This window comes from Leucopleurus acutus (assembly GCF_964270905.1).
Source record: "Leucopleurus acutus genome assembly, chromosome: 5".
In the NCBI taxonomy this organism is placed as follows: domain Eukaryota; kingdom Metazoa; phylum Chordata; class Mammalia; order Artiodactyla; family Delphinidae; genus Leucopleurus; species Leucopleurus acutus.
Window position 1 is genome coordinate 56116750 of NC_139147.1, and position 22052 is coordinate 56138801.

Sequence of the window (22052 nt, forward strand, 5' to 3'; positions counted from 1 at the left end):
TTTATTTCTGCTCTGATCTTTATGACTTCTTTCCTTCTGCTAACTTGGGTTTTGTTTGTTCTTCTTTCTCTAATTCCTTTAGGTGTAACATTAGATTGTTTATTTGAGATTCTTCTTGTTTCTTGAGGTAGGCTTGTATAGCTATAAACTTCCCTCTTAGAACTGCTTTTGCTGCATCCCATAGGTTTTGGTTCGTTGTGTGTTCATTGTCATTTGTCTCTAGGTATTTTTTTATTTCCTCTTTGATTTCTTCAGTGATCTCTTACTTATTTAGTAACATATTGTTTAGCCTTCATGTGTTTGTGTTTTTTACATTTTTTTCCCTGCAATTGATTTCTAATCTCATAGCATTGTGGTAAGAAAAGATGCTTGATATGATTTCAATTTTCTTAAGCTTACTGAGGCTTGATTTGTGACCCAAGATATGATGTATCCTGGAGAACGTTCCATGCGCCCTGAATAGAAAGTATAATCTGCTGTTCTTGGATGTAATGTCCTATAAATATCAATTAAATCTATCTGGTCTATTGTGTCATTTAAAGCTTGTGTTTCCTTATTAATTTTCTGTATGGATGATCTGTCCATTGGTGTAAGTGAGGTGTTAAAGTCCCCCTCTATTTTTGTGTTACTGGCGATTTCCTGTTTTAGAGCTGTTAGCAGTTGCCTTATGTATTGAGGTGCTCCTATGTTGGGTGCATACATATTTATAATTGTTACATCTTCTTCTTGGATTGATCCCTTGATCATTATGTAGTGCCCTTCCTTGTCTCTTGTAACATTCTTTATTATAAAGTCTATTTTATCTGATATGAGTATTGCTACTCCAGCTTTCTTTTGATTTCCATTTGCATGGAATATTTTTTCCATCCCCTCACTTTCAATCTGTATGTGTCCCTAGGTCTGAAGTGGGTCTCTTGTAGACAGCATATATATGGGTCTTGTTTTTGTATCCATTCAGTGAGCCTGTGTCTTTTGGTTGGAGCATTTAATCCATTCACGTTTAAGGTAATTATCAATATGTATGTTCCTATTACCATTTTCTTAACTGTTTTGTGTTTGTTTTTGTAGGTTCGTTTCTTCTCTTGTGTTTCCCACTTAGAGAAATTCTTTTAGCATTTGTTGTAGAGCTGGTTTGGTGGTGCTGAATTCTCTCAGCTTTTGCTTGTCTGTAAAGCTTTTGATTTCTCCATCAAATCTGAATGAGATCCTTGCTGGGTAGAGTAATCTTGGTTGTAGGTTCTTCCCTTTCATCACTTTAAGTATATCATTCCACTCCCTTCTGGCTTGTAGAGTTTCTGCTGAGAAATCCTCTGTTAATCTTATGGGAGTTCCCTTGTATGTTATTTGTCATTTTTCCCTTGCTGCTTTCAATAATTTTTCTTTGTCTTTAATTTTTGCCAATTTGATTACTGTGTGTCTCAGCATATTTCTCCTTGGGCTTATCCTGTATGGAAGTCTCTGTGCTTCCTGGACTTGGGTGGCTATTTCCTTTCCCATGTTAGGGAAGTTTTTGACTATAATCTCTTCAAATATTTTCTCAGGTCCTTTTCTCTCTCTTCTCCTATGAGGTCTCTTATGCTTTCTTCATTTCTTTTCTTTCTTTTTTCTTTATTGTGTTCTGAAGCAGTGAATTCCCCCATTCTGTCTTCCAGGTCACTTATCCGTTCTTCTGCCTCAGTTACTCTGCTACTGATTCCTTCTAGTGTATTTTTCATTTCAGTTATTGTGTTGTTCATCTCTGTTTGTTTGTTTTTTAATTCTTCTAGATCTTTGTTAAACATTTCTTGCATCTTCTCGATCTTTGTCTCCATTCTTTTTCCGAGGTCCTGGATCATCTTCACTATCATTATTCTGAATTCTCTTTCTGGAAGATTGCCTATCTCTGTTTCATTTAGTTGTTTTTCTGGGGTTTTATCTTGTTCATTCATCTGGTACATAGTCCTCTGCCTTTTCATCTTGTCTTATCTTCTGTGAATGTGGTTTTTGTTCCACAGGCTGCAGGATTGTAGTTCTTGCTTCTGCTGTCTGCCCTCTAGTGGATGAGGCTATCCGTCTCTCACTATATTTCTATTGCACCACAGTGGTTCATGAAATGAATCAGACTAGATTAAATTCCTTTAAAATCTCTTCTAGCTCTAAAGGGAACCCTCTTGCACTGTTGCTGGGAATGTAAATTCATAGAGCCACTATGGAGAACAGTATGGAGGTTCCTTAAAAATCTAAAAATAGAACTACCATATGCCCCAGCAATCCCACTATTGGGCATATTCCCTGAGAAAAGCATAATTCAAAAAGAGACATGTACCACAATGTTCACTGCAGCACTATTTACAGTAGCCAGGATATGGAAGCAACCTACATGTCCATCGACAGATGAATGGATAAAGAAGATGTGGCACCTATATACAATGGAATATTACTCAGACATAAAAAGAAATGGAGTTATTTGTAGTGAGGTGGATGGACCTAGAGTCTGTCATACAGAGTGAAGTAACTCAGAAAGAGAAAAACAAATACCATATGCTAACACATATATATGGAATCTAAAACAAACAAACAAACAAAAATGATTCTGATGTACCTAGGGCCAGGACAGGAATAAAGACACAGATGTAGAGGATGGACTTGAGGACATGGGGAGGGGGCAGGGTAAGCTGGGACAAAGTGAGAGAGTAGCATTGACATATATACACTAACAAATGTAAAAAACATAGCTAGTGGGAAGCAGCTGCATAGCACAGGGTGATCAGCTTGGTGCTTTGTGACCACCTAGAGGGGTGGGATAGGGAGGGTGAGAGGAAGACGCAAGAGGGAGGGGATATGGGGATGTATGTATACATAGAGCTGATTCACTTTGTTACACAGCAGAAGGTAACACAACATTGTAAAGCAATTATACTCCAATAAAGATGTTAAAAAAATAAATCCCGCCTAGCTCTAGCATGCTGACACTAAGAGACTATAGGTTCAAGCTAATAAGTTTTAATTTCAAAGTTACTTTAGAGAAATCCAGGGTTAATTACTATTTCATATTTCTCCACACTTTTTCACCCATGCCCACTACTGTTTTCTCAATTCTGTTTCCTATGGATCCCCAGTAGCCAAGGAAAATGAATGTCCATTTATTTATTTATAAACTGCAAGTATACAGTTCATAGGGCCATTCTGAATTGTCATTCAGTCATATTCCTCTGAATTACCTGTGGAACATATAAAAAATATTGATTCCTAGGCTTGATACCTGGAGATTCTGACTCAGTACATTTGGTATGAGATAGGATCCTATACTTCTCAAGAAGCTACCTACATCACTCAGAGGCTCAGCCAGGTTTGGGAATCAGTTGTCTAGCCTAACTTACTTCATCTGTAGCTGGGGTAAAATTAACTGTTCTAGAGACAAGGCCTGGTGGCCCCCAACCTGGAGCAAGGATGTAGAGCTCCTAACTCCAGCTCACTGCCATTGTTGACACCTGTTCTGACAAACACTCATATTACTCACTCCTCAAGAGCTCCAGCCATCAGTATATCTTCCTTGTCAGTTTTAACATCCAACTCAGGTTCTCCACTAAGCAGAAGCTTCAAGTTATAAATAACCAGCAAAGTACCTAGTGGAAAAATAGATATTTGACTCATCAATATTTAACTATACTATGTGTTAGTCATGGTGCTATTATCTCACCTATGGAATTAAGCCTGCTATAGACCAAATTTCTTTTTGTACTTCAGTAAATAATAAGCTTGGATAAGTTCCAAGATATATGTCTTATAGTAAATTCCACTCTCTGCCAAACAGTGTTGAGTTTCTACAGTATAGCGCTTCTTTTTACTATTCATTATGTCTTTCAATGTGGATTCTTAAACTTTGGAACTCTGTTCATAATTTGCATTACAAAAACTGTTAGAAGCCTGAACCAAATTTGTATTATAGGCAAAGCTCTCACTGGCAGAACTGAAATCAATGCACATAAGAACAAAGATGAATTTTCAACATTTGTATAAATATGAAGTACTGCTTTCAGACCCTGAAACAGGTGTTGGTAAACTTTTTCTGTAAAGGGCCAGATAATAAATACTTCGGGCTTTGCAGGCCTCTCACATCTACTCACAACTCAACTCCACAGCTGTAGCATGAAAGCTGCCATAGGGAATACACAAATGAATGATGTGGCTATTTCCAATAAAAATTTATTAACAAAAACAGCTATGGGGCTGATATGACCTGCAGGCGCTAGAGTTTGTTGACCCCTGCTCTAAAGCACAGTAAACAAAAAAATCCAAATTCTTTATGAAATTGATTATAATATCAAGACAAACACCATTGTCAGAGAAATTTTAAGAACAACCAATTACACTTTTTTTGGTAATACTAAAACAGAAGGGAGAACAGCAGAGTGACTAAGAATTTGCACTTGGACTTGGGAGCCTAAATACTTGGGTCTACATCCTGGATCAACCATTTACTAGCACAATGACCTCAGGTAAGTTTCCTAACCTCTCTGAACCTAAGTTTTCTAATCTATATGATGGAGCTCATGAGGTACCTAGAACACCGAGTTGTTTAGAGGATTAAATGAGTTAATTTTTATAAAGCATTTAGAAAAGTATTCAGGAAACAATACATCTTTCATTTATATGAGTATTTCACAATTAGAAGGCAACTAAGAGATTACATTAACTGTCCATAAAGTATGCCACATATGTTAATGAAATGAATATTTATTTAATTGGCACTATTTTTCTGCTGTGAGAAAGGGAAAAGGATGACATAAAACATCACTTTTAAACAAAATGACACAGGTTTAGAGAAGAAATTTTGAAGGTAACACAGGCCAAGTCACAAAAAAAATCTCAGAATTTGCTATAAGCATAACATAAAACAGAATCTTAATATAAACATAACAGAATTTTGCATATAAACATTACAAAAAGTAGAATGCAAATAGTTTTCTCTAGAGTAGGAATCTTTTTGCTTCCAGATATGAAAAGTGGTATAAGTCTGGAGAAAGACTGGCACAGAAACCTGGATTCGTTATTTTATAAATTGCTAACTCTCTTATAAAACCCTGGCATCATCTAATCATTGATGCTGCAGTATAGCATCTGGTGCAGAGACTGTGATTCCCTGTGGTAATAGCCTGTATCATCCTCTTCTTATCCAGTTTCACCAAGCTCACACAAGTACAAACCTTTCTCCCAATGTCAGGGACTTAAGAATTATTCCCGTTTGGACTCTCCTGAGACAAAACTTATATAAATAAAATGAATAACTGCCCCATATGAGACTCCATGTATATTGTAAATAGAAGAAAATACGAAATCATATTTATAGTCTTTCATAAGACACTGAAAACAAATACTTTCACATCAAAATTTCAGGGCTGTGATGATCTTACCACATTTCCCATAGATCATATCAAACTGCTGCATCAATTCAGCTTCAGTTTTAAATGGAGAATACTTAAAAATTATAGACAATTCCGTTGAGAATTTCTGAGGATCATCTGTGACAGATTCTCTGGTTCTTGTTAACCATGAAGGTATTGGAACCACAACCTATTAAAAAAACACACATCAATTTACTATGAAATACACAAAGAAAAACCATCATTCTTTTGTCTGATCCTAATTCAGTTCATTTACCATGCAGCCAAATTATAAAACACTAGGTTAAATGTTTATTTTTCCCAGGTATTCTAGTTTTATAAGGAAGAGACACATGACAAATATGTATACTTGGAGTTTTATTCTAAAATGTTCCACTGTAGAATGTGGGAACAGATGGAATCTACCTCAGCCCCCTATGGAATTATGGGTAGAATGGCAGAGGGGACAACAGTATCAGCATTTTAGAAGTTGAAAAGCATATCCAAGTATGACAGCATATCCAAGAAGTATGACAGCATATCCAAGTAACCAATCTAAAGCCCGTGCCAGGCAGGAGAAGCACTAGCCTGATTTACAATTCAGAATCTGCTAAAAGGCTCAGAGATTGATGGCATGAATTAACTCTGGAGGTAGGGTAAAAGGAGAAGAGAGCTAGAAGTAGCATCCAGGTCCCCACCTGGCAATAGCTTCTCCCCCACCTCCACAGGGACTGATGTTTATTAACTGGAAAGAGTGGAACAAAGCACGTCTGGATTAGTGGATATATCAGGCACAGTTGGCAGGGGACCTTACTTAGATTAGAGGGATTAAATAAAAGTATACATATTGGATGCTGAGAACCCCAGATCCCTTCTCTCGTTTGGCTCCCAGGAAGCTGTCAGCTAGACCTTCAGGCAGAAGCCTGTAAGAGTCTTCTTTGAGATATCTGACCAGCCCAGAAGGAAAGACATGAGGCAAATTATATTGAGGATTTTCCAATAAAACATCCCAGTTAGATCCCATTATTGTGACCTGCATAGCTGTCAAGCCCCACCCACACTCTCAGAGCTTTCAGTTGGCACTTTATTGAACTAATCTTTAAAGTATTCAGGATTAACAGTCATCTAAGAAAAGCCTCTAATGTGACAGACAGAGACCAAATAAACAAGCACAAACAAAGCAACTCAGTGGTAACAAAAACCATAAGAGGAAGATGAAAATTTCAGGGGGAAAAAAAATCAATCGTAGTTAATATCTTCAGCGCTCTCAGAAGAAATACTGTATCCATGAAACAAGAACTACATATTTTAAAAAGGAATATTGAGAGACTAAAAAGACTCCTTAGAAGTAAAGAATATGATTACAGAAAAAATTTTCTTTTTAAGGGTTGGAAGATAAATGTAAGAAAATCTCCCAGAAAACAAAACAAAAATATAAAGGACAGAAAACAGGAGACAAAGGGTAAGAAAACTAAAGAACTGCCTCTAGACATCCAAGAGCTAAGAACAGGTGTTGTAAAAGGAGAGAAAAGATAATATGGATGGAAGAAAATCATGCAATGTTACAGGAAAATATCCCAGAATTAAAGGACATGAGTTTCCAGACTGAAAATGTTCAAAGCACCCAGCACGATGGGTACAAACAGACCCACCCAAAGGCAAAACACTGAAATCAGAACAGAGGGGGAAAAGCCCTCCCAAAAATAGAGGTGGGGGGGAGAAGAATGGGTCACCTAGAAAACTCAGGAATTTAAATGGCTTCAGACTTCTCAACACTAGAAATTATAAGATCATGGAGCAATGCCTTCAAAATCCTGAAAGAAAACTAATTCCAAGAAAAAACATCAAGCCAAACTATCATTAAGTGTTTGGGTGGGATAAAAACATTTTCATGCATGTGAAGTCTCAAAATATTTTACCCCTCATGCCCTCTTGCTGAGAAAGCTAATGGAGGATACGTTACACCAAGAAGAGGGAGCACACTAGGAAAGACCTGACACAGAAGAGAAGTAAAGAGAATTGCCAGAATGATGGCAGGGGCATATCCCAGGATGGCAGCTGAATACCAGCCATGGAAAGCAGGAATGTGAGGTGCAGCACATAAGAAGATTCCAGAGTAGAGTTCTTCAAGACGGTGGAACCATCAAAATAACAGGTTGAGACTGGGGTTAACACAGTGATAAAAGACATATAAGACCAAGCAAATATTCAGTGATAGCGATAAGCATACAGAACACTAAGCAGGCAATTAGTAATTATTAATTAAAAGTTTTGCAGGAGAGAGAACAATCATAGTTTGTGACATGGTATAATTGTATGTAGTGCCTGTATAGTCGCTAATGTAAATAGTGAATACTGGCACAACCAAAATTACAACTGAGCCATATTGAGGGTGGAGAATTGGAAGGGTATGTATGTGTGATGGGAGCAAAGAAAAAGAAACAGATAAATCCTCCCCTTTTACAGTCGGAGGTTAACAGAATAGACAATGCCTAAATCAAATCAAGAAGTAGCAATACAAGCATGTTATATAGAGGTTTACAGGAAAATAGCAAAAGAATCAGCTAATACTGTTGAAAGAGATTGCCTCTGTAGAAGTGGAAATGGAAAGGGGCTGCAGGCTTTAGTTTAAAAAAAAAAAAGGAAATGACCCATTTTAGGAAAACTATAACCTCAGCTTTGGCCCAATTTCCCATGTCCTTTACATACAAAAAGTACAATATAAATGCTTAAAGTATTGCGTTTCCTCATGTCAGAATCCCACTCAGCTACTCCCTATTGCTTCCAGACTATTCCTGTTAACCAGCCCCACTCCACTGCTGCCAGCGGGCATGCTGGGCTCCTGCTGGACAGTCCCCCATCTCCACACTGTCCCTCCAAACCCCACAGTTATCTCAGGTCTGAGACTTGCCACATGCTATTTCTCACCATATACCAACCTTTCCAGTTACACATTGTCCTCTCCCCATAAAACCCTCATTGGCCACTCAAGGCTCTGTCATCTCTCCATCCATATCACTGCTTTTGACAATTGAGTAACAGCAGGAACACATACTCATTGAACAGCATGCTTTTTAAACACCCCTGTTTTTTTATTTATCCAGTTCATACGTGTCTGCCTTATTTGGTGATAAGACTGAAAATACTGACGGTCGGGTGGTCCCGCTTGTTTTCTACCTTCCACAGGGTCTACCCAGTGCTAGGCAGACAGCAGTTCCTCAACATGTATTTGCTATATTGAATTGTAACTGATGTTCATAATACTAAACTCAGACACTGCAAATTAATAAAATGTCTCTGGGTCAGCAAATGGAATTGAAATTATGGTCAACAGAGTTACAGTTTTAAGTCTGTTTTGCATTCAATTTCTTTAGATGTTGTTTTCCAAGTCTTTTGAATCCAATATTCTATTTTAAAAATGATACTCTAGGGCTTCCCTGGTGGCGCAGTGGCCGATGCAGGGGACGGGGGTTCGTGCCCCGGTCCGGGAGGATCCCGTGTGCCGCGGAGCAGCTAGGCCCGTGAGCAGCTGGGCCCGTGAGCCGCGTCCGGAGCTTGCGCGTCCGGAGCCTGTGCTCTGCGGAGGGAGAGGCCACGGCGGTGAGAGGCCCACGTACCGCAAAAAAAAAAAAAAAAAAGATACTCTAATTTACAGACAAGTGGTGGAAATGTTTTGCAAGCTTCTTCCAAAAAGCTCATTGTGCCAAAGGGAGCCTCTTATTCTGGAAAATTTGTGTACATGGATAATAAAAATAAAGTTCTGAAAACTGTCTAGGAGTTACAAACCTACTCAAGGAAGGATCAATAGGACAGGCCTCCAAAGACCCCAGAATGGCCAGCTACCCTCTCTCCATTTCCCAAATATACTCTTAAATTTCTAAAGCATAATCAGAAAGAACCCACGGTAGACTTTACCTCCTGAAACGGTAAATGAAAACAATTCCATTACCATGGGAACCAAAGGAAAATTCTCAACCCTTACCTCACTTAGACCTTCTCTTTCACAAAATGTCTGAGAAAAAAACACACAGGTCATCGTTTCTTCCTTCTTTGTGAAAAGAATAAAGTCTTTTCCAATCCTCATGGATCCACTATATTAAAAATCAAGAACATAACGGTTTACATCTCAAACACTAGAAAGAAGGAACAGGCGAGCATGATATCGTGTACTGTACCAGGGTGTTCTTTTCACAGAAATAACTCCCCTGTTTTGCTGACTCATCACCAAGAGTGTATAAGTATGATTTTTTTTTTTCTCAAAGCAGAGCAGAATTTGAACTAATCCAGGCCCACATTCTGGCTTGAGATAAGGTGCTGTCCATGGCTCCAGCAAAGAACAATCATCTGTCCCTGGCAGGTGCTACACAGGTGATCGTAGCCTCATGTCCTCACTTTTCTTTGAGGCAGACCAGTAACATAAGCTGTGGACACATATAACACCTACACTAAGATACACTTTGAGAAACAATAGGGCGTAGAGATGTGATGAAGCTTTAAGCTACAGGGATGCTACTTCAGCCATCTCTGAAAACAAGATTCATCATCTATTTAAGAATTAAATTTTAAATTTAAATTTTAATTAAATTTTAAAACATTGTAAAGGTTCAAGTCAGTTATGGGTAGTGGAAATTCTAAAACAAGATAGGACTCTCAAGTTTATATTTGTTTCTAAAATTTCCTTTAACCAAATATTATTCCCAATAATCAAAATCAATAATATATGCATTAAGGAAAACAATTCTCACCTTTTAAGACCATTGCCATATTGCCCAATAAACTTCAAACTTGATAACCGTTTCTTGGATGTTCCAAAGTAAATGATATCTGAAGCTTCCTCTATAATTGACAAAGACATGTAAGTGGTTAGGACTTATGAGTCATTCACACCGGCCAGAGGTCCAGTTGTCAGGATGTCACACATATATTAGGACAAATCCATACTTCTTGGGTCAGTCCAAAGACAAGGACCCTTGTCAGGCCCCATAATCTCTGACCAGGATCATAACAGCAATATATTGAAGGAGGTCAGACAGACCTAGCCACGTGACCCTGGGGAAGTAGAGCCTTAATTTCCTTTTCCCTGGGCTTCCCTGGTAGTGCAGTGGTTAAGAATCTTCCTGCCAATGCAAGGGACACTAGTTCGAGCCCTGGTCCGGGAAGATCCCACATGCTACGGAGCAACTAAGCCCGTGTGCCACAACTACTGAGCATGTGCTCTAGAGCCCGTGAGCCACGACCACTGAACCCACGTGCCACAACTACTGAAGCCCATGCGCCTAGAGCCCATGCTCTGCAACAAGAGAAGCCAGCGCAATGAGAAGCCCGCGCACCACAAGCAAGAGTAGCCCCCACTTGCTGCAACTAGAGAAAGCCCACGCTCAGCAACGAAGACCGAACACAGCCAAAAATTAATTAATTTTAAAAAAATTTTCTTGTCCCTAAAAGGGAACTACTAACACTTATATCACAGATTTGTTGATGAAGATAAATGAAATGAATTAAATGAGATGATGTGTTAACCTTAAAGACAATACATGCCATTTAATAAATGCTAATAAAGGTGCTATAATTATTTGTACCACTAGTAATTTTCTATGCTTTGGGCACTTATCCAGTCCCATGTGAGACTGAGAAGGGCAGAATAGCTTTTGGTCTGCTACTAACTGGGAAGGGTTACTTATTTCAGACTTTGAGAGTTATTCTCCTGATCTCTCCAGGGCATTCTGGAATTCTAGAGAAGAATCCCCTGAACTTCAGAATATACATGCCTCCAAGCACAGGAATGCTCCCAGGGAGATAGGAAGAGATAGAAATGGGTCTCCCAATTGGGCTACCTGAATACATGCTCCAGAATTGCCCTGAGGACCCTGTGTCAGTCTGGGGGCAGACATGCTATAGTTCAGTGGCACGTGGCATGAGGTGTGTAAAGACACTCTGCTTGTCTGAAGCTAACTGGACATTTTATCACATGTTCTTATTAAGGGTTGGCTATTAGACGAGGGTATCCATAATGATAATATTAGCTACTGCTTATTATTTAGTATGTGCCAGGTACTATATCATATACTTTATTTGCACCAACTACTTAATATTTATAACAAGCCTACAAGGAAGATACTATTATTATCTACACATTACGCATGAGGAAATTTAAGTTTTAGGAGTTTACGTAACTTTCCCAAGGTCACACTGATAAATGGTACCCACAGAAATATCACCCAGAGTTGCAGAAGACCAAATCCCATGGTTTTTATCACACACCATACAGACTCCCATGTATGGTGGCCAGAGTTCTGAGCACAGGGACAGAACACTGAATAGGACAGGCATGACCCCTGTCCTCAATAACTTTATGTCATGGTAGGAGAAAGAAGTAGACAAACAAGATCCTTTCGGAGAGCACTAAGTAAGGGAAATAAAACCAGGGTAATGTTACAGGGAATTAACAAGAATGTAGCCTGCAGATAGAATGCTCAGGGAAGGCCGCCTTCATAAGGTGTCATCTGAGATGAGATTTAAATGATGAAGGGCCAGCCAGGTGTGGCTGGAGTGCTATGAGCAAGGGAGTGCGAGGTACGAGAAAAGGTCAAAGAGGTGGACAGAGGCCAAATAATGCAAGAAATCGAAAGTGTTGCTGAGGAATATGAATTTTATTCTAAAGTAATGGAAAACCACTAAGGGTTTTAAGCAGGGGCATCAATATGATCTATTAAAAGAAAAAAATGCACTCAGGATTGCTGTGTGGGGAATGCACTGTGATGGGGCAAGACTGCAAGTGAAAAGAGTTTGGAAATCACTGCAGTCATCTTCTAAGGGTCAAAATTGATTGAGCTCAGCTTGGACAACAGACGGATTCTATTTTCAATCATCAGAAAAACTCTTCCAACTTATCACCTGAGTTCCAACATTAATAAAGAATTGCTCTCAACACTACTGGGCCTTTTTAAAATACAACTGTATATGTCAACTGAAGTGAGTTTCTTCTGAAGATCCGAATATTTGTCTTACCTGTGTTTTGATTATTTTGTTTGTGGACCCATATAAAGGAGTTGCTTCTTTTTTTAAGGAATTGCTTTAGAATATGTCACACATAGTCTTTTACCATTCAGACCAAGGGGGTCTTTGGAGACTCAAAAGAAGATAATTGCTTTATTTTTTATTCTTAGCTTCTATCAGCACCGGTGATCATTCTTTCCTCTGGTGTGGAACTGACCAGAACACTACCATATTATTTGAACTCCCTCACTGTTTGTTAAATCTGGTGGTCAAAAAGCCTAGCTTGAGGGACATACACAAGTGTTATAAGAATTCAGGGATAAGGTATCCCAATTCATGCAAATCCTTTATGTGAAGGAATAACATCTCAATTCCACAGCAAACAATATTATGCACCTACTCTGTGCTGCCTTTTGCTAGCCTTGAAGATACGAAGATAATCATGCAATGCATTGTAGATGTTTTCACTACGATGAGAACATTCAAGAAGCAACTAAACCTTTGAATGTGCAGGGAAAAAACACAGACTACTAAAAACAAGGAGAGGTGACCTCTACCTCAAGGTTAAACAAAAAAATTAAAATAGCCTAAAGACACTAGAAACTGCCTCGGGTCTCTTGCAAGCAGTACCTGAAGGGTGTGCTAAAGACAATCTCACAGTCTGTGTTTGTTTTCCATTCATTCCCAGATGCTGTTCCTTACAAGAAATCTGTGCCCTGTGCCTGTCATTTTTCTGACAATATTGATTTACGTTCACTTTTGGTCTTGCTTTAGATGGTTACAGTGAATTTACTCTGTCAGCTGGAATATTTAAACCTAAAAAGCTCAACAATATGTTAAGTCTGGGGTTTATTTTCCCTAATAGCTCCATACTTGTTTTTATATATATATATATATATATCAATTTATTTTTATTTATTTTATAGGTTTTCAGGCTGTTTGTTCTAACAGCCAGGTAGGAATCTAGATAATTCACTTACCAGGGCTCATACCACATCCATCATCCAGGAAGCACAACATGAATCCACCCTGCAGTTCTTCATTATCCACTGTAAGAGAAAGCAGTTATAACTAATAAATAGTGGGCTTAATTTGTTCATCAGACAGTCATGCTGCTCACATAATTATTTGTCCTCCTCAAATGCAGCCACTGAGTGACAGAGTTATGGCACAAGGATAAAGCTCAGAAAGGCATCTTGGCTACAGTTTCATGAGAAACTGCAGGGGGAAAACAATCATGCAACAAAAAGGCTTTAAATTAACATAAAACACGTACTTATTAATAAATTATGTATACAGCATGACATGCCCTGCTCTGGAATCTGACTGGTCCTTTAAACTTCACGTATTTTCTCCCTGGGGGAGGGAATAAAGGTAGCCAGTGATGTGGCCCCAGGATCCCTCTATCAAATTGATCAGTCCTGATGCCCTTCCACCAAAGCACTAATTCTAAAGTCAGTCCAGGTCATTCTTATTAAATTCATCAGGCTCTCTTCCAAGTAGCTAATTCCCATAAGAGCCATTCGTGCATGCTTCTTAGTGGCAGCAAATATCTGCCTCTTGAAAAATGTATTTGATTTTTGAAAATAGCTAAGTTATTTGGAGTCAATTTTGATGATTAAGAGATATTAAATTCCATAATATAATCTCTTGTTTAAAAAATTTTGAAGGTGTAACTAAAAGTAATGAGAGTAATGTTAATGCACAGTTTGTAATCTGGCTCTTGAAGTAATTTCAACATGTGGATACGTGAATTCCAGCACACCTCTCTCTTTTTTTTGTTAACATAACAACTTTATTGAGAAATAGCTTACACACAAAAGAGCTACACGTTTAAAGTGTACAATGTGACACATTTTGACATATGTAAATACCTGTGGAACCATCACCACAATCAGGATAGTGAACATGACCATCACCCCAGGTGTTTCCTGGTGCCCCTTGTGGTCTCTGCCTTCTGCCCCTCCCATGCCCTGTCACCCCCGACCCCATCCCCAGGCAGCCATGGATTTACTAACTCCATCCTTACAGATTCATTTCTAGCACATCAGTTAAGTCAACTCTGGGTTCAATGGTCACCTCTAATCTACATTTTTTAAATGTTCAAAATAATCTATAAATACATATCTAAAAATCATACCCAAGTTTTCTGGGTTCATAATTTTATGCTCACATGTCCACTTGTAATCCCCCCTCCTCTCTCTAATTCACCTCCTGTTTACAAACCCTTTGAATCTTCCCTACCATCTCATTTCCCCAGTTCTTCTCCCTACCTGGTCCTCTGGTCTGCTTACCTCAACTTCTGTGTCAGAATATTCCTCCCCGCTTTAGGTATTTGCTCTGTTCAGCCTTCCCCTGACTAAGGCTGACACTTCTCCACTGTTCAGCTCTTGTTGAGTTCTTTGCACAATGCGATAGTTCTCAACCTTGGCTGCACATTTGAATCACCGGGATATATTCTAAATTAATTGGTCTTGGATGCAGTTGAGCAATAAAAACTCCTCCCTATTATCCTAAGGTTTATCAGAAATGGGAACCACCTAACACAAGCCTCAGCCTGTGAAGTTGCAACAGTTGATTTTGCAGCTCTTGGTATATAGTTCTCACGTAAGAAAGCAGGGCATTTCTTTGGTGAATAGGTGGGAAAGGCTCAAAATTCCCAAGAGTCTTAATAGAGTGCTTAATTTTTCTATAAATTCCCATGAAGGCCTGCAGACAATCACAGCCTCAAAATTTAACGTGCCCCAAGTACCCACTCAGAGGCTTGGCGCCAACTTGTTTGCTTCAATTCCTTAAAACTATGTATTTCAGATCGATTTCTACTAACCATTAAGCATGCATGTCTGAAACAAACCACAGCACCTTCTCCCCAAGCAGACTGCCTCCTCCTTCCGGTGTGTCCTGCTCAATAAATGGCACCTCTCTGCCATTAGGCTTCCGCTGCCCAAGTCAAAGCCTCAAGATCAAGTTCTCCACCTCCTCGCCCCATGTAGACATGTCTTCTCCATTCCCCCTCCTCACATCTCTCAAATCTGACCACTTTCTCCATCCCCATGACACTGCCTTAGTTCAGGAAACCACCCCTCTCTTCTGGATTCCAGTAGCAGCTCCCCCACTTCTTGCTCCCACAAATCAGAGCATGCCGAGAGTCTGTAGCCAGTCATGCAGTTCACTCCTCTCCTGCTTATAACCCTTGCATGCCTTCCCACTGCCCACAGGGTGCAACCCAACCAGTTAGCAAATCTAACTGGCCTTTCATCACCTGACCCTCCAACCTCTCTGTGGTGGTGAATTTTATGTGTCAACTTGGCTAAGCTGTGGTGTCCAATTGTTTGGTCAATTCGATGTTGTTATGAAAGTACTTGTAGATACAATTAACATTTATAATCAGCTAACTGTAAGTAAAGCAGATACCCTCTATAATGTGGGTCAGCCTCATCCAATCAGTTGCAGGCCGTAAAGGCAAAGACTGAGGTTTCCCAAAGAAACAGCAATTTTCTGCCTCAAGACTGCAACACAGAAATCCTGCTTGAGTTTCCAGGCTGCTGGCCTGCCTGAAGATTTAGAACTCAAGACTGCAACGTCAACTCTGACCTGTATTTCCAACCTGCCAGCTGCCCTACAGATTCCACACCTGCCAGCCCGCACAATCATGGGAGCCAGCTTCTTCAAATAATCCCCTTCTTTCTCTTCCTCCCTCTCTACTATATGTATATCCATAGATAGAATGAGAGAGACTGACAGAGAGACAGAGAGAGAGAGAGAGAGAGAGAGAGAGAGAGAGAGAGAGAGAGAGAGAGAGAGAGAGAGGAAGGGGCAGGGAGAGATATCTATTTATCTACTATTGGTTCTGTTTCTCTGAAGAACCCCTCCAAGCTCATCTCTTGTCATCCCCTCCCCTGCCCCTACTGCACTCTTGCACTTCCACACAAATAATCACCTGGGACTAATCCTGAACATCTCAAACATTTCTTCAACACCATCAGGGTGTCCTATGTTCTCTCCAGATTCAAGCGACTATACATTCTTCTCCTTCGTCCTTTCCATCCTTGATTCTCCAGGTTAAGGCCTATTTTCCCTTTAGGTCTCTAGTTCATACATGATTTCTTCTAGGAAGCCTTCCTAATCCTTCCACATCATCAGGTGCCCATAATGAATGTTTTCTTTCTAATCTGTGTTTCCCACTTTTCAAAGTATATTCAAATGCCTGTTCATGCATCTATTTCTCTTTCAGACTAGTGGTTCTTCCACGTTTTGGGACTCAGTTGCCTCAGAGATATGATGAAAGCTCAATAGCCTTCTACCCATAAAAGTGAAGCTGCACACAATATTTTCCACAGATCCCTTTACTAGGATGCCAATTCCTTAAAAGCAGGCACTGTGTGTACTGAGCACTTGGCCCAGTGCCTGCCACTTGGTAAGCACTAAAAAAATGTACTGAATGCATATCCACGTTTACTAGAATAATACACACAGAAAGATAAAACATCCATGGCTAAACATATTCAGTTTGAATTTTATAGCCCTCAAGTTACTTGAAGAAAACTTAAGACTGGAAAGTAATTCACATGCCTCAGTAAATAATTTAAAAACTAGTCCAATGCTTAGATTAATTAAGTACCCCCATACCAATTCTATCGGTGCATAAGCCCTGGCCCTAGTTTATTTATTTTTACTTTTTTGAAGAAAAATCAGTTTGCTAGGTTGATAGCCATATTGTGGTTTGCTGCAATAAAAAGTTGATAGCCATATTGTGGTTTGCTGCAATAACACATATTACCTAAATAAAGAAAGAAGTGCCCCTTTCAAATCAAATTGCAAAGATTCTTTTTTATTTTTTGTGACAATGCCAAGTGCTAAAGAAAGTGGGGTGAAGTGAATACTGCCATGCCCTGATGTCTTGCACAAACCCAAAAGAACATAATGTGTGAATTCTGATCACAGTTGTTGTACTTTCTGTGATTCCAGATAATTCTTCTCAACCCTTCGACCCTTCAATAATATGTGTGCTCTGAATGAAATTCAGCTCGAATCTTTTCTCCTTCCTCCACTGCTAGGACCACTGCCTTTGTTCAAATCTTCATAAAATCTTGTGTAGATCAGCCATAGCCCCACTTCCCTGCTATCGTTCTTTCACACGTCTACAGACCATCTACAAACCATCCTGTATGCTCTTGCTAGAGTATCTTTCTTTAAAAAGAAAAGAGCACATTTCTATTGAATAATTTGCAACTGACATTGCTCAAAACTCTTTAATGGTTCACTGGCTACAGAAAAAGAAATAAACAAAAAATCTTAGTATGGTATTCAAGGTGCTCATCCATTTGGCTCTAACACTTAGCTCTAGTCAACCAAGCCCCATCATTGTCTCCTGGATGCTTTTTCTCCAAATATATACATGGCTCACTGCCTCATGTCATTTAGGTCTTTGCTGGTATATCACCTATTTAGAGCAACTTTCCATGAGCACCACGTGAAAAATAGTACATCTTTCCCATTCCTCTCTGTTCTCTTAACCCACTATGTTTTGTTTTGTTTTGTTTCTTTTTAGCACTTATCGTGACCTGGTATATTATTTATTTGTTCACTTCTTTATTGTCTATCTTTCCTCATTAGAATGCATGTTCCATGAGAGCACAGGCTTAATCAAACACTTTACTCATTGCTCTATCCCCAGCACCTAGAAAAACTGCTTGGCTCATTCATAATAGATACCCAGTAAATTGTTATGGAATGAATGAATGAGTCTCTGAACTAGCCTACCTCCATTCTTTTTTTCACAATAATTCCTCAGACAGGACTATTCTTTTCTTCCTACACTACCTGACAAAAATCACATCCATATTTCAAGCCCTGGCTCTTTAATATGGGGTGTTCTTTCTCTGTGTTCCCACCACGCTTTGAGTCTCTCCTAGGCAAGAGATGCTTATTCTCTTTCACTCTTATATAATTGGATATATATGTGGAAAGACCACCCTTTCTCCACTACTGGCATTTCCTTCTATGTAGAATGGAGTTCAATCAGTAGTAGTAAAGGGGCCCTTCTCTGTACCTTGACCATTTTTTCCCTGAAGCAGTGAGCTCACTCATCTGACTAGTAATTTGGGGAAAAGTAACTTAAGAAGGTTCTGCTCAGATCTCTCCTGTTCCCTCTGAGAGCAAGCTGCCTGCACAGAGCATGACTCCACTAGGTGGGCGAGTGCCTGATGCTCTCCCACACTAAGCTCCACACTCCAACCTAGCATTTATCAGCAATGAAGACTGACTCTCTTATTTGATTTCTCAAACTTCTCAGAACCTGGGAGTAGAAAGGGAAGAAGAGTGTCATTTATTATGTTTCTTCAAATCTCTCAAGATGTCCACGTCTCTCTTCCTCGTGAACCAGAAGCACCCACCTAGCACAAAATCTTAAAACATTTAGAAAACTGAATTGAACTGAGTTGCTTTTTAAATAATGATAAGACTTTATATCATGGACCATATTCTCTGGCCTGTGACCAACAGCCAATATTTACAGGAAAGCTGGTAGAATCTGGGTTGGGGATCAGTTTTAACACAATAGGCGTTTCTCCAGGTAGTGTTAACTACAGGACTGGATCACAAAACCTAACTTCCTCTGCATCATATTCAGTGAAATGAACTAATAAGTGCAAAAACTACTTGGTGACTGGAAATGAAGTCAGTAAAGAAAACATGCTTGGTTTGAATTTCATAGCCTTCAAACATTCATACTACACATTCACTTACACACTTTAAAACTGTGAGATGTTGGGAATGATGTATACTTAATTATGAATAACCATTAAGTTAATATGCATTTTAAAATAAAACTGTTTTCTCGTGGCAGACAAACTGACTGCTCCAAATCACTGATGCTTTCACAAAACCCTGGAAGATCTAATTTTGTAAATGAGTCCTCTAACAAGTGAACAATTTCACTCAAAGAGTATATTGTTCTCAACCTGGCTCCCCATGGGGTCACTGAACTCACAAAGCACTTAGATTACATTAAAAATCTATAGAATGTGGTTTGATTTTCATGAAATAAAAGAAAATCAAAATAACTACAGGCTTTTCCATTAGAAGAAAAAAGGAGAAAGAAAATCTGCTCACCTGAAAACACATCAAGTCTTGCAGCCCCTGCATCTCTGAAAACAATATAAAAATACTGCTTCGGTATGAAATTGTATTTTTAAAAATTACATTAATCTGAATTGCTCATGTGACATATCTACTGTCAGATCGCAAACAATGGAGAAATCTGCTTAAATTGCTTTAAAAACACTAAAATGTTTCACCCTGCATTTGTAGACTAAGACCTATGATCACTCGTAACTTGAGAATATTACAAAGCCTAAAAGTCAGAAATTTAAAAGAAGAGATGGAATTTAGTGGTAGTTACACAAGAAGCTCAAGAAAATGGATATGAACATTAAAAAAAATGGTTGGAGAATAATCCAGAAGTCATATGAAGACTTTCATGATATATTTTAGTACAAAAAGAAAAAGAAAATTACTAAGTACTGTGTACCATATAATCACATTTTTAAAGAACATATATGCTATTCATGTGCATATCTGTAAGGAAAGAAATCAAATGTTAACAGTGATTTTCTCTAGGTCAGAGGTTGACACTCTATGGTCTATGGGCCCACCAACTGTTTTTGTGAATAAAGTTACGGGAACACAACCATGACCGTTTATTTACATATTGTCATATACCTATTGCTTATAGTCTGTCTGCCTTCACACTACAATAGTAGAGTTGGGTAGTTTCAACAGAGAACACATGGCCTACAAAGGTGAAAATATTTAATATTTGGTCTTGCACAGAGAAGTATGCTGGACACCCCCACACACAAATGATGAGGTTACTGGTGCCTTTTCTTTTTTTCTTATTCTTAGTTTTCTACAATTCACAGATATTATTTATGTATTTTCTTAAATTACTTTTTAAAGTAGAAACTTTAAAAGGAAAGGAGAAAGAGCCAGAAGATCCTGGTTTCCACATGAAGGCTGTGAGAGAAAGGAGAAGGGCAATGAGGGCTTAGCTGACGAGGAAGTGGGTATGTTGAGGGAAGGAAGAGTCTAGAAGGAAGCTCAGAATAATAACAACCAGTGGGACTCTGGTGGGAAAATCTGAGTGTCTCCCAAAATTTCCATCAGTCCTGACCCAATACTACCCCAGATAAATTGGAGTAGGTACAATGTACCTGTTCTACAAAGTTGGCCCCTTAGCTCCTTCCTCTAGCCAACTGCTGCTTCTAAGTGCCTCCTCTAAAGAAATTCTGGGGTTACCACTGTCATTTCTTGGTCATTATCCATGTGACAAATAAATATTAAACCTTCCCTTCTAATCCTTACCACAGACCCGTGACACATAGGTATCATTATCTCCATTGTATAATTACACGTTATACAAAGTACCATGTATACAATAATTGCTCAATAAACGCCACTGTACTGAACGGTTTTTTTCATAGAAACAGTTTCTTCATAGAAAAATTCCATGGGATGAGACAAAGAACAGTCATTTACCTTTACGGCATATTAAGACATTTCATAATAAGCTTTGTACTTGAGCCCACGTACTTTCTCTCTGAACATGTGTTGTATCAGGAAGAGTCCCCTAACAATTCCTTCCTATCCTGTCACATTTTTTCCTCCTCTTTCCACAACATTCTTTTAATACCTTCCAGTTCTAATTTTGACAACTCCAGGAAATCATCAAAATCTTGAATACAATGATATAAAATAACGTCTTAGAGTAACACAGGGACTTTATGAAGACCTCTGTAAGACCAAGCAAGCATCTCACGTAAGTCTGTTAAATAGCTTTATTTGCTGTCAATTACTAGCATCTAAGCAGCGGTGACAAACTTCAGTGTGCGCTGAAGACAGAGGAGCTGAAGAGTTCAGGCTGGCCATGGGGAACACTGGCAATGGCAAAGCTGAAAACATAGGCTGGTCCCAAGAGTGCACCTGCTACACACCTGATCCCATTGAGGAAGGCAGCCTCAAGGTTGGTACGTCTAATCTTTAAAAAAACATTAAAAAAGCATGGGATCCAGATTCTTTTATGTGGCACCTCATGTTTCTCAAACTTTACAAACAATTCCTTCTTTTCTTTTTTATAAATATTGTGCAAACTTTCAGTATGAGTCAAAGAAACATGAGACAGGCTGGACTTGTTCGGGGGCTGCCTGTTTACAAATGCTGCTTGAAGAATTGCTTGATTGATCACATTTCCCTCACTCCCCTGAGTCTGCAGTCAATCTTTCTTTGCTAATCACCCTCTCTACTCCATAAACCGTTCCCACTGTTCTATTTCTTCTACATTCTGATTTTACTTGCCCTCCTTTGTTGAAATGAATGAGTGAAACAACTTTATAGGAGAAAAGACCGTAGGCAAAAGAGACAGATGTGTTCACAGTTACAGATGTCAAGTTGCTGGAAATGGACACTGAGTAGGACAGAGGACTAATGGATACAGGAGGAGCCTTGCTTCAAAGCTTTGGGCAGAAGCAAACAGTAGAAACCCTGAATTCCTGCAGAGACTAACCATGAACATTCATGTGTAGTAGCCCCATCTCTATTAGCTCCACCTAAGTTGCATTCACACCTCTTCTGACCAAGCAAATTTCTTTTTCTCCTCTTCCTTCCCTTTTTGTGATGACTGTGATTCCATTAGTC

At 39.1% G+C, this 22052-nt stretch overlaps 1 protein-coding gene across 1 annotated transcript in view; it reads right to left on the reverse strand.

Moving 5' to 3' along the window:
- MORC1 (MORC family CW-type zinc finger 1) overlaps window positions 1–22052 on the reverse strand; it is a gene marked incomplete at its 3' end in the record, with an annotated part of 179341 nt that overhangs the window by 152008 nt on the left and 5281 nt on the right. Inside the window, exons 3-8 of the mRNA XM_082839835.1 lie at window positions 19473–19507; window positions 13340–13408; window positions 10109–10199; window positions 9346–9454; window positions 5394–5553; window positions 3500–3605 (exon numbers count right to left, since the gene is read on the reverse strand). Of these exons, the coding sequence (XP_082695961.1) occupies window positions 3500–3605; window positions 5394–5553; window positions 9346–9454; window positions 10109–10199; window positions 13340–13408; window positions 19473–19507 (570 nt within the window). The remainder of the gene's footprint in view (window positions 1–3499; window positions 3606–5393; window positions 5554–9345; window positions 9455–10108; window positions 10200–13339; window positions 13409–19472; window positions 19508–22052) is intronic.